At 35.2% G+C, this 13,665-nt stretch overlaps 1 protein-coding gene across 1 annotated transcript in view; it reads right to left on the bottom strand.

Moving 5' to 3' along the window:
- Positions 1-13,665, bottom strand: part of MALRD1 (MAM and LDL receptor class A domain containing 1) — a gene marked incomplete at its 5' end in the record, with an annotated part of 247,426 nt that overhangs the window by 171,906 nt on the left and 61,855 nt on the right. The window contains one exon of the mRNA XM_084260684.1: positions 973-1,060. Within this exon, the coding sequence (XP_084116810.1) occupies positions 973-1,060 (88 nt within the window). The remainder of the gene's footprint in view (positions 1-972; positions 1,061-13,665) is intronic.

Here is a 13,665-nt window from a genome sequence, read left to right as displayed (position 1 = left end):
TGAACACAGTACTCACGGTGCAGTCTCACCAGTACCGAGTACAGCGGGACAATCACTTCCCTAGTCCTGCTCGTCATACTATTTCTGATACAAGGCATATACAACATAATGCACTGTACATTAACTGACTATTTACAAAAAAACTTTATGTTAAAAATGTAGTAATATATGTTCTACACTGTATAAATTGGTAAAAAATATATATTTATCTGCAGAATAAACATGCTATATACACTTTATATTCCTTGATAGGCCTAATTACATCTACAAGAACTTTCTGAAGTAGCCAAATAAAACCCATCTGCACTAGGGTGTTTTAGTGACAGAATACTAATATTCTGTTCTAAATTGCTTGCTGTTCTACAGCCCTATTATGACTATACATCAACTGTAATGTGACATATAGTACAGCAATGCCCACTGCAGCTTACACTAGTCCTCGTAAAATCCGTTCTGTGATTGTGACAGGTCTAAAATCTGGTATCTTGAAGCACATATCTTTTGAGATACAATATTTTACTAATCAGTGGACATTGTACCACTGTAGATAGCAATGATTTCTGTGGACAGACTGCTCTTTCATCTGAACTGTTTGTGTGATTGGTACAATAAAAACTTTAGGAATTACTGTGGGAGGTGGAAAGTTGTATCAAACCAAATTTGCTGAATTAAAAGTCAGTTTGTTTACACACACTTAAATTTCTTTTTCCTTCTAGGATTCAAGATTTGATAGAGTTTGGAAGCTGCACACTTCTTACTGAGGGTCTCTGTTTGACCTTGTGTGTACAGCAGAAACTCTTTTGTGCTGTTTGCTGGATATGAGTGTCCCAGAAACAGGGAAACAAGTCAGGATTTCTTTGCCAAGCATAAGTCAGTTTGACCTGGTTTTTGCTTTTCTAGTAGCAACATTTACAAATGATGGCAAAAAATCAGCTCACAGCTAGGATATATACACTTTAACTCTGTCCTTACCATTGCAAAGAGTACAGCCTAGAAAAGACATGTCATCAAGTCCAATGTCTCCAGTGAAACCATCTCCTACAGTACCTTTCACCAAGATCTAGGGAAACAAGAATTACAAAAACATTTTTCACTGTATAGTAGGCTTCCACTTCTCATTAAACATTTCATATCAATTGATAGAGGAGTCATTTACTATGTTTCACACTTAAAATGAGATTAAATTAGTTCTAGGGGATATATTCTATTTAGTGATACTTTACAAAAGAGACTAATTATTATCAGCTTCCACTGGTGGTCACATTAATCACAGTGAACCATAGCAGAATAGATGGCTTCACAATTGTGTAAATCTACTGAAACATAATTGTGATATAAAATGATGGCAAGACATTATCATAAGTGGCACATTATGATTAGCTCCTTTGGTACTTATTGTAATAATATTAATCATGATTAATTATAATAACTTTCATGTGAATAAATTCCATACCCTTATACAAATGCCACTCTGTTGAAAACAATTAAGCAGGTTAGGAAAAAAGAAATCAACCTACTATTTCATTAAGAGTTGCCAAGGCTGTATATGCTTACTTTCTTGTTATTGTCTACTCACAAGGAACGGGAGAGGTTAGCATTTGTGAACTACTCTCTGGATGACTAGAAAAGTCTCTTTTCTTCTGACTGTTCTCTGTTTTCTCTGACTGTTGTTCCAAGCAGGTGTTCAGGGAAAAATGTAGTAAGAATTTTCTTAACTAATCTATAAATCTTGATTCCTTACAAAAGCTTCATTAAACCTTACATTAAATAAATAAATAGCCAAATAAATGAATGAATGTTTTTTGGAGCTTAAATATTAAAGTTATTTCTTTGACATGTTTTAAAATAGTTTTGTCATATCTTGTTTTTGATTGTTTGTTCCACAGTTCAGCGGAAAATTCCTATAAAAGAATGAATTATTAGTGGTAAATATACTCTAATACTGCTTCTGCTTCACAGTCTTGTTAATTGTAGCATCTTTTCTGTAATTTACTTACTTGCAATTTATTTGCAAAGAAAGTTATTTTTCAAGTATTGGAATACTGCTAAAAACTACAAGATGCACATCACATCTGTGTAGGTAGGTGGTCCAAATTTTTTGATTAAGTATGATTGTAATTTCAAAATATATGCTTGCATTTTGTTATTCCTTTTGTCCTATAGTAAATGAGATAATGGATTTACTGTAATGGATTTCCAGTTCCAGAAATCAGCACGGACTACTTGGGGATAAATGTCCCTTACTATAGATATGCTGAAAATGGGCTATTTTAGCAAAAAATGTATCTAATGTGAATGAAAACATTAAATTAAAACATTGCTTCTTATTGCTCTTATCTCAGTATAGGATTCTTACTTTTCCCTCAGAACATCCACAAATACTCTTTATAATATTAACTCGGTCTTTTTGTTTCCCGTTTAGGGTAAAATGGGAGCAATGTTACACTATTGCTACCAATAGCGTAAAAGCACTTGGAAACAGGGCAAATCAAGACATCTATTATTCAGAAAAGCTATGCAAGCAAATGTGTTATTCCAAAATGACAAAATTCCTTTCAGTATGGTTTTGACTGTCAAACACTCAGCAATTTAAATATTTTTTTTAGTTTGTTTTCAAAACGTGAATGATTAACTACTCCTAATTAATAACTCATAAATAAGCTAAGATTCAGAGGATTTGTTAACTCAATTTACACAGTTATTACTAAGACAAACCCAAGCCCCACCAAAAGTACACTTTTTTCTGTGGGATTACGCTGTGTTCTGATGGATGCTAAGCAGTAGGTCAAGGAGCTTTTCTCCCCATAGCTGCCTGTGTCCATCTCCTCAGCCATGACTGGAGAGTTATGTGACAGTCACACCTTCTAAGGCTACCTTTATAAATCAACTTACACCAACCTTTCCCTGAAGGAGGTTGCAGTCCTTCAATTTAAGAAGGAATACACTTTTTTAAGGGTGGCAGGGCACAGTTCTGCAGGAGTAATTCAATTTAGGATACTTCGTTCTTGTTATGATGATGATTTTGCTTATAGTAAAATCTCTGCATCCAAATTATTTTTATTTATTTATTTGTGTGCTTATCTGAGGAGTCCGACACTTCGGCATGCAGTATGGACTCAGCAACACAGAAAACATAACACAGATGTAGACATACATTCTGATAGTCTTAAAACTGAAAATATGAGCTAGTGCTGCAGTACAAAACTTAGTCTCTCTGCAGCTGTGGTTAAACATTGACCACTTAAATTAATTTGCCATCTGAAATTCTGCAAACTTCATAAGCTATTATTAAACAAACTCCAGGGAACTCATCTACCATGGAGCTCATTTCACATCTCATTTGTTATTTGAATGAGGATAAATAGTTCCCAATTTTTCCAGTTTTCAGAACTCTAGAGATCCAGTCTGAATGAAGACTATGAAGGTAGTAAAACGTACGCTACATAAAAAAGGGGGGAAAACACCTCCATGAAAAGAAAAATGTATTAGAATGACACTATATACAGAAAAGGATTAATCCCTTAAGATTTTGAACAAAATAGGTTTTTGAAGGGTGAAGAAACACTATGACAAGTGTTAACAGAGAAATTACAATGGATAATACTGTTCTGTATAAATGTTCCATTTTTACAGCAATGCTTATTTGTGTCACTAGCCAATTCCCACTGAAGGTTAGCGAAATAAAAACTTGATTTCCATACAAGTATTGTTTAAACTATAATGGAATTCATTCCAAAAAACTCTGAGGAATCCAAAATCCTGAAGATTTCCAAATGTTTAGGAAATAGTGATATTAGTTACACTGTATTTGCCTAGTAGTATAGCCAAACAGTATCTCAGGTCTGTCACATGAAGTGTCAATCAACTGTATTACTTTGTGAGTTTATCAGTAGTTAGAGGATGCTAACTTTGACTAGGTTTGATAAGATTATTTCTGTCAAGAAACCTTGTGGTTTGGCTTGAGTAGGAAAGAACAACCACACAAGTACAAATAACTGACACAACACTTTGTAAACAAAGCATGTTATCATCACCTACTGAAAGTGAATGCAGGATTGAAAGTCACGTATGTTTCACTGAATATTTCTGAAGTTAACTACTCCTATGTTTTAATGCTATGTATAAAAAAAGGAAAATGTCACACAAATTGTCATCAAGAAAAGTAACCGATTTCTTATGAGGTGATAGAACTCTTGTAATTGCAGATGAAGGACAAGCCATAGAACCACAAATTGCATGGTACCGGTATCCAAATTTCTTGCTTCAAAACTCCCTTTTATCATGATATCTTCACATAACAATCATGTCACAGTAAGTCTTCACTATAGTATGTTTTTTTCAAGAACATATGAACATATTCTTATAATGATAGCTCAAAAACTACACAAAAAGGCAAACTATTTACCAAGCAAGCAGTGTTTTTTCTGAGCATTTTCCTGAGAAATTTAGATTCAATTTTGACTTCTTGAGTTATTAGTTCATATCAAATAAGACTTATTAGCTTCTTTGATAAGTGACTCCAAACATGGTATTTATACCTCCCGGACTTTGTTTCTCTGTTTCCTCAGCTGCCATCAAAGGAGTAGGTACAGTGGAATTTGAGACCATTTAATCTAGGCATCCAGTAGCTGCATCCTGACTACACAGCAGTGAACTTTTCCTCTGTACCTTCTGTATCACTGCTTCTCTTGGGGAAAAATCTTGGGTCTACTGGCAGGTGAGGTGCCACATCATGTTCTAGCTTTCTCTCTCATGGAGAGAATGAAGAAGCAATTAGGACTACTATACATAATGTGGAGCCCTTCTGCCCCAACAGTAAGCACAAGTGGAGACAGCTCATCAGCTGCTAAGATTATCAACATTTTAACAATACACATAGAAAAGCTTGAGATTCCACTGCCCATCTTCAAAGCCCGCCAGCCCCTTCATTTTATGTCCATCAAAAATGCATTAAAAGTCTCAAGACTTCAAAAATTGAAATAAAATCCTTGCAAATGACATCTTACCAATGACTGTAAGGATATACATATCAAATATGAAAAATCTTGTGTGAAATATTTGATGATTTGCAGTGCTTGGTTTTGCAAGCTATGGAAAAAGACTAGTTCTAGTTCAGTAAAACACTTGATCACAGCTCACTGTAAGCTTCTGAAACCTTGTACTGATTTACGATGTTTTTCCAAGCATTTCTCTAAAGTGTAGGGAAGAATCACATTTCTATCTTGTTTCAGACTCTTCATTGATGTCAGTAGGACTGCTGACAAGCATAATATTAATAACTGTTTACATATTCTGGGAGTCAGTACTTTGCTGTATTAAAGCCACAAAACTTCACTCAAGAGAAAAGATCCTGTTTTCATGCTGTGATGTTAATATTGGAAGAATTATTGCAGCGGTAGTATTGAGTCAGTGCCTAAAAATTTCTGAGATTCTAGTTTTATAAAAAAACATTGTTAGCCTACCCATTTGGGCAACATCTGTTGAGTAATTATAATGATAAAGCTATATTTAATCCAATTTAAGGTCATGGTTAGTTTTCACTTCATCTGTGAAGATTTACAGAAGTCTCCTCTATTTCACAAGATTATGGCAGAACAAAATTGTTTTCAAAAGCAACCCAGACTATAAATATGAAATATTAAAAAAAACACACTCCATACCCAAACCCATGAAAAACAGAAAAATCCATATAACCCCTGTAAATCTGAAGATACTTTTCAGGCTCAAAATTAATTGAATTTTAAAGGGTCTCAAAACCGCATATGTATAGATATACTTTAGCAATTATACTTTTTGAAATACTAAAGATGCAATTATTTTCATTCCCTACAGAAAATAGATGATGAATTATTCTTTTAATTACGTAAAAAAAACACTAAGTAATGAAATTACATGACAGAGAAGGATACAATCACAGATGATACTAAAACATGCATGGTTAACTGGGCAAGGCCAAATCTAGTCCAAAAAATGCCACTGAAAGATACTGTAAATTTCCTCCCACATTTAAAGTACAAGCTCCTTTTATATTCCAGCATAAATTAAGAGTTGTGGGCTTTTTAGAGCATCGGTCATTTCTGATAGCTTGCTGGTTAATTATGCACTTTAAGGATCCAAAGGCTGGATCTAACTGATAGGCTGTTTTGACAAGTGAAAGTAGATGAGTTGTAGTATGGGAATAGCAAAGCCTGCTGCTAATGTTCTTTCATGTTCAACCTTTACATACTCTAATCATATTACAGGACCCTGAACTACTTTCAGATGGAAACTCATGATCACTCCTTTACCATAAGTGTATTTTTGCTGCTAGGGCGATCTTCCATGACAGGTGTGTGCAGATTCAGCATTTTACACATATACTTACTTATACACTAGACAGATGCTTTCTTTCTCCCCCCAATCACTGTTTTCCCAGATTATAAAGGTAGGTAGGTAGGTAGATAGACAGACAGACAGACAGACAAAATGATGGGATTCTGGATGATTTACGTCAATTTCCTGGATGTTATGGTCTTAAAAGATGTGTCCCATATTGACCAGGATAGCTTGTTATGACCTGAGTACTTTTGTCCCTCCCTCTTGTACCCTGGAACCTGTCAAGATGCCACATTTCCACATCTTTATCCACAGAAGCTTGAATATGGACAGACTTGTATCTGATCTATGCAATGCTTACTGCTAAGGCAATTCTTCCTTGCCAAGCTAAGGAATTTCCTGAGAGAAGACATGCAGTGGTTTCTTTTCAATGCTTATGAAAATATTTGTGCCAGCAACTGAGTCAATTATCTGTTTAGCAACAAAAGCCAGAGAGCAAGGAGATCACTATTACATCTTTTGACTAAAGGTGTGGACCTTTCCTTATCCAGAGGAGTTTGCCTGACTGAGATAGTAAGTTATACAGAATTGCTGCTTGTACATCCATGCCTATGGCCTTAACCCCCTCAAGTAAGAAAACAGTAACATAAGGATATCATCGGAATATATGACTTGCCATGTAATCCTGCCTTTATTTAAGATAACAAGAGGTTTACTATATACTTCAGTGGGAGTAGAATTTCTAAATTGTTTCTGAATTCTGCTATAAGCATACTCAATAAGCACAGAAAGATTATAAAAACAATATAAAAATTAAATTGCAAGGAAATAACAGATGTGAAATGAAGAATACAATTTTGACTGGAAAAGGCATTGTTAAGATAGCTTAGAAATTTGTATTCTTGGTCCCTATATGTTGTGACTTGATGACATGACAAGTCTTCCACTGCATAACAATAAAATAGCAACACAAAGAATAAATTATTTCTATTGCCACAGAGTGGGTTATAGCTTCATGATATTAAGTATGTAATAACATGGAAGAAAACAGCAATTCATTTCCCAAAGAACTTAAATAAAACCCATGAAATTGTTTCTGAATGTTTGTAGAATGGACAATATATTTTTGCCTTGCTTATCATGTGATTGCCTTGTTTTCATGCTGTTTTCTATGCTCTGAAATCTACTTGTCAAAATGGCAATACTGATGTCTAGAAATGACTTTAAAAAACCAAAAAAATCACAGTACTTTTTGCCTTTTAAATATGTTACATTGCACCAGACGCATTTTCAAATCATAAGTTCTCAAATAATTTTTAAAGGGCCCTTCCAATCCAAACCATTCTATGATTCTGCGAAAAATGAAGCTTTAAAAATGTGGGTAGCACTTCCCTGTCAATATTAATCTATTTAGCCAATCCATAACATTTGCGGCATCAGCTTACCAAACTGTACAGGTCAGCAAGCAATCACAAGCTTGTTGCCACAATGAAAACAAAACTAAGAACAATGACCAGAAGCAGATCAAAAACCAATAGCATAATGTAAAGCTGAAAATCAAAGGGTGGTGTGCAACATATGCAACATATCACTGATGAAAGAAGCCAACACACAGATCAAAGATGAAGAAAGTAAGTGTCCAGAAAGAGAGTTAACAAGATGCAGCTAATATGGATGAGTATCCATGTGTTTCAAGTAGAACTGGAGGAGTCCTAAACAACAGAAGCATGTTGTAATCTTTACAGGACAAACCAACCAAAACAAAACAAATTTTAAAATAGTAATTAAAAAGAAAAGAATCCCTGAATACTAATCTCAGCAGTTTATTGGGGAAAGTGCAAAGAAGAGTAGAAGAAGATAGATGTGGAATGACAAATTGAAAGTTCAAACTGAAGGTGTTGCTAGAGTAGAAATCCATGATGACTAAATCTTTGTGTGAAAATTCCTACCAGGGAATGGATCAAAAGCAATAACAGAAAAATAATCACAAGTGGATTTGAGAGGTGTAATAAATATCTTAGAGAAGTCCTTGATAAAGTCAGAGCTGCTTCAACACCAGATTTTAATTAAAGATACATCTGACCAACTCAACCTTAACAAACACCTACTGGCCTGTCAGCACACACTAAAAATGAGGCCCTGAACAGGGAAGTAAGCAGGCAAACAAATCAAGGCAGAAGGCTAACAACACTTGACAACAATAAACTTGGTCCACCAAGGGCAAATGCAACTGAAAAAAATTGGAAATCATAGCCACAATATAAAATAGGGCGAATCTCTCAATACACCAAAAACTGTCTGCAGCCCAGTGCCTCACAGCATGAGGACAGATGTACCAGAGGTTAGGTCAAGTGTCCAGCTGACTGCAGTGTATGTCTCCCAGTGGGCTGCTGCCACATCCACAATAGGAACAAAACAGGCATGCAGTGGTAGCTCCCAAACTCTTGGCAGGTTATAGCCTTGCTGTTGTGCTAATAGCCCTTAACAGGTTTTTCTTTCAATAATGTGACAAGATACTTACTGATGCCATTCATATTTCTTTGTACCCAAAACATCCCCGGCAATGAAATGTACAACAAGCCATGCTAAAAAAAGAGTTCCTTTTCTTTTGACTCAGTTGCCTAATAATTTCAGAGAGTACTTCAAATTCTCTGTATTCAGAGAAATCACTAATGATCATTCTTAATGCAGCTTCTCTATGACACTGCTGATTTAATGTTTCTCTGTTATATCTCAACTATCTCTCTAAGTGGAACACTCTAGTATTCTAAAAAGGATCAAACACTTCTACTTCAATTATTTTTTCAGCTTACTTTTCCTAATGTAAAGCCAAATACACAATTTATTTTCTTAGAAGAAAGAGCACAAACTTCAGAAACACTTTCCTTTCAAGAGCACTGTGTGTGGTAATTCCTAGCTGCCTGTGCTCATATGCAGCTGTAACAGGCTGAAACACAGTCTCCTCACTATGTTTCACACTAGGAAATTGTACTTCTCTTTGGGACAATAAAAAGGTAAACACACTGTTTCAGCAAAGCTGCATGCAAGTGGTAGAGTACGGCTAAGTTTGTTCAGTTCCATAAACCCAGAAGTTCAACATCACACTTACCAGTTAATGATTAGGGAAGACAGAAAACTCCGCAACACAAATCAATCTACTAAAGTATTTTTGCTACAAACCCCACTGAAAGTTTCTCTCAGAGGTGCTGTGAAATGTGACATGAGATCTAGAACCAACAGTTCCAATCCTTGCTACGTAGGAAATGAAATTTAAAATTTTCTTCAATGATTTTCTAGCTGATGAGGAAGCCTAGAAAGTCATTCTTTTCTTAAATTGATACAAATTAGTGAACTATAACAAGTCCTGCTATATTATTCAGGCATGGAATGTAATTATCACTACTAGACATGCATGAAATAAAACCATTAAATTCTGAATGCTTACAATTTGCCCTAGCACAGGCTTTTTTCTTTTGAAACAGAGCACAAATCCACTTTAAAACAGTTCATAAAGTAGAATTATGCCAAAAATCCCATTTTCTACTAGAAACCTGAGTGTTTCATTACAGAAATGTTTCAGGGATGGGGTGTGTCTATCAATCTGTTCTCAGAAAAGTAAATGCAAGAAACAGAATTGCAGAAATAGCCAAAGAGTAAACTTTGTGATCCTGTGCCACTTACTACAGAGCAGATCATCAGAACCCCCAAAGGAGAATCACTATCTCATCTCACCAAGGAATGAATGAATAGTGAGGGAATAGAAGGTGAGAAAGTTGATACTGTCTATGTGATTATGACCAGGTACCTGGTAGTACTTTAAATACAATTTTTAGCTCTTTCTGTCTTTATAGGTGAATGGTAAGAGGCCGTATGTAAATAATGTATGTTTGCTGCTCGTGTATTTGACACCAAACTGATCTTATGTCAAAGGCATACCAAAAACGTAATACAAGAAGTAGGTGATTATTATTCAGGGAAACCTAAAAAAATCCATAATCAAGACTAAAAACTCAACTGTAACTACAACTGTAACTGCCTCTACAACTAATTCTATGGCTAAAAGATAGGAGTAACAGAAAATAAAACAGGTTCAGTGAGATAATTTGCCTTTGAGTTGTAAAATCTTTGTAAGGAAATGTATAATATGCCATATCTCCATAATAGAAATGAAAAGATGAAAAATTAAGATTTAAATTAATATATTAAAACACAAAGCAATCGGTCTAGTGTCAGAAATAAAGAAAACTTCCTTTAGATTCTTGCCTGTCTTTAGACAAATTTGGCTACTAAAACCTAAGTTGATATACTTGAGTATAATTGATGTTTTATATGTCAGAACTGATTATGGCTATCATTTCACCATTCCCATTTGAACAATTTATATTTTATGTTAATCACAAATAAATCATTATTTAGAACTAGTTTTCTCTTTTATTTAAAGTGTTATGAAATATATTAATTTTATTAAGGATTTCTTTGGAAGTGACCCAAAGCTTCCTCTTCAGCAGACACAGAACAGAATAAGAGCTGTTAGGGGTAAAACTTCCAAGGTGGTTGTCGGTCTAAATATGGGACTCATGATATTTGCAGTGCTTCACTTGTTGAACATCTTGTTGTAGCAAAACAAAGCAAAAATCTAATTTGCAACATTATTAATATACTCAGCCATATATGTTTCAAAACCAGGCCCTTAAAATAGAAACAATTTGGGTTTTACATTGAGAAGAATGTAAAAATATCACAAGAGGTACTAGAAATAGCAGCTCGAGAAAGAAGGCAGCCTTGTATTTGTGTTTGTAAAAAATAGCGCTATTCTATATTTATAGCAAATGTATCATTCTAATTTTCAGTCAATATTCCATTACTTTCTAAGCTAATACCTATTTGATAATACAAGTAATATTATTAAAGTGGATTTGGTTGTTTAATTTTCTTAACCACTTGTAAAATAGGAAAATTCCAAATGCGTTTTATATCTACTTAATTGCAATTTTATTTTGCATATAAGATTCCATAAGCTAGTATTTTCCAATAAATTTTCATTATTTAATTTCTCCTTGTTTTGGTCACTTGAAGGGAAAAAGTTTTATATTGGAAGGGAGATGTAAGTGTTTATATATAATACTCCAAATATTAATTTTTTTAGTAATTATACTCAATACAGCTTTAATAATTATTCATGTCCTTTAAAAGTGCATTTGCATATTTAAATTTCACCATATCCAGTGTAAAAAAACTAAACAGATCATTATAAAATCATTATATAATATCAGATTTCCCTTGGGTATTACTTGTGCTTTGAAGTATCAAAGGGTTATAACCATCTTTACAGAGATATACATGCACGTTGCAGATGAGCAAAAGGTGAATTGGATTGGGGTATGATGGACAGAGTAGATATGTGATTTATGTCATGACTAAAAGGAGACTATACTGCCCAAAATGACTGAAATACAGAACTGTGCCATTATTCACATAATATCATAATTTTCTTTTTCTGTAACCACAGAAATTTGAATGACTAGAGGAAGCTAAAACAGCTACCTTTATCTAAGATGTTAAAATACAATCTTTGCACTTTCTTCTGAGTAGCAACTATTTCAGGTATTATGATTATTCAAGTAATACAAAAGCAAACACTATTCATCATCAAGGTAAGTAGGCTACAGATTCCTATTTTACTATCTTTTCAAACATACTTTTAAGGAAAAGATGTACAAATACACTTCTCAGGGAGATGAAAACAAACATAGATCAACTAAAGAGACAAGTACACTCAACAGCCTGCTATTTTTCATGTTGAAACAAACATCCCATATAGAAAAAAAAAATCTTGAAAAGGAATATGTATCCTTATACATATATCCTTAACCCTAATTGTTTACAAAATATAAAAAATACTGTTATTTAGTGGAGACTACTAATCCTTTGCAGATGTCTACATCACAGATTCTGAATTAAAAGGGAAAGTCTGGATCACTAAAGCCACAATTTTTTATAAGCAGGTGTATTTTGTTCCTTGTCAGTATGAGTGCTTGAGGGGAATGCTTCCTTTTGTCTCAGAGAACTGTATTCCTTCCATTTAAATATTACCTCCAAATTTTCACTCATCCAACTGCTCCTGTTCTGCTCACTGATATCACATTTAACATTCTGATGCAAAACACCTGATAGAATAGCAACAAACCTCAGCCATAGTTTGATGCCATCTGGAACAAAGATTTCCTGAGAAATTTAAGATTCTGAGGTTCAGTGCAAGCTAGTGTGAGCAAAGGAAGTCTTCATGTGCTGTTGCCTTTGAGTTTCTGACAGGGCATTCAAATGAAGATGCTAGTTTCATATCTACAGAATTCCAGACTTTAAAATGGAATCTGTCTTTCCAGATGTCCTCAAGTATCTTTATTTGCTGCTTCAGAATTTTGACTGAGAACTCCTTTTCCTAAGAGTTAGCACATGGGTCCAAGTGTTTATATGCTCCTAAAGTCGACTAATCATCTCTGACATTTAGAAAAGGCAAAATGAAGGTCTGTGTTACTTAGGCCATCTTTGGTCTTAGAGTCTAAAGTTTTCTATTCTCTAGGAATCTCTGAAAAGCCTAAAACAGCTGATGAGATACTCTGGCTAGAGACATAGAAGGAGGATGTCAAGACACATCCATCCTCCTGGATAGGAGAGGAGGTGGGATAGCCCTGTATGTCAGAGAATGCTTTGACAGCCTGGAGCTGGAGTATGGTGAAGACAGGGTTGAGTGTCTCTGGGTAAAAATCAGAGAACGAAATCAGGGAGATACAGTGATGGGAATCTACTACAGACCACCTGACCAGGAGGAGGAAGCTGATGAGTTGTTTTTTAAACAACTAGGAGAAGTCTCTTGATCAGTTGCCCTCATCCTTACTGGGGACTTCAACTTACTGTATGTCTCCTGGATGTACAACACAGCAGGAAGGAAGCAGTCTAGCAGGTTCCTGGAGTGTTTGGAAGACAAATTCCTGATCCAGTTGGTGAATGAACTCACCAGGGAAGGTGCCCTGCTGGACTTGTTTGTAAACAGAGAAGGCCTAGTGGGGGATGTGAAGGTTGCAGGACACCTGGGGCATGAGCTGATAGAATTCTTAGTAATGGGAGAAGTAAGGAATGGAGACACCGGAACAAGCACCTTGGACTTCCGTAGGGCTGTCTTTGGACTGTTCAGAAAGCTGCTCAATAAGATTCCATGGGAGGCAGCCCTTGAGGGCAAAGGAGCCCAAGATGGTTGGTTGCTCCTCAAGAAGGAAATCTTGGCAGCACAAGAACAGGCTGTCCCAGTCTGTCAGAACTGGAGTTGGTGAGGAAGGAAGCCAGCTTAGCTGA

This window comes from Gallinula chloropus, assembly GCF_964237585.1.
Source record: "Gallinula chloropus genome assembly, chromosome: 2".
NCBI lineage: Eukaryota > Metazoa > Chordata > Aves > Gruiformes > Rallidae > Gallinula > Gallinula chloropus.
Note: the sequence above shows the minus strand (reverse complement) of the source record. Positions and strands in the feature narration are given on the sequence as shown.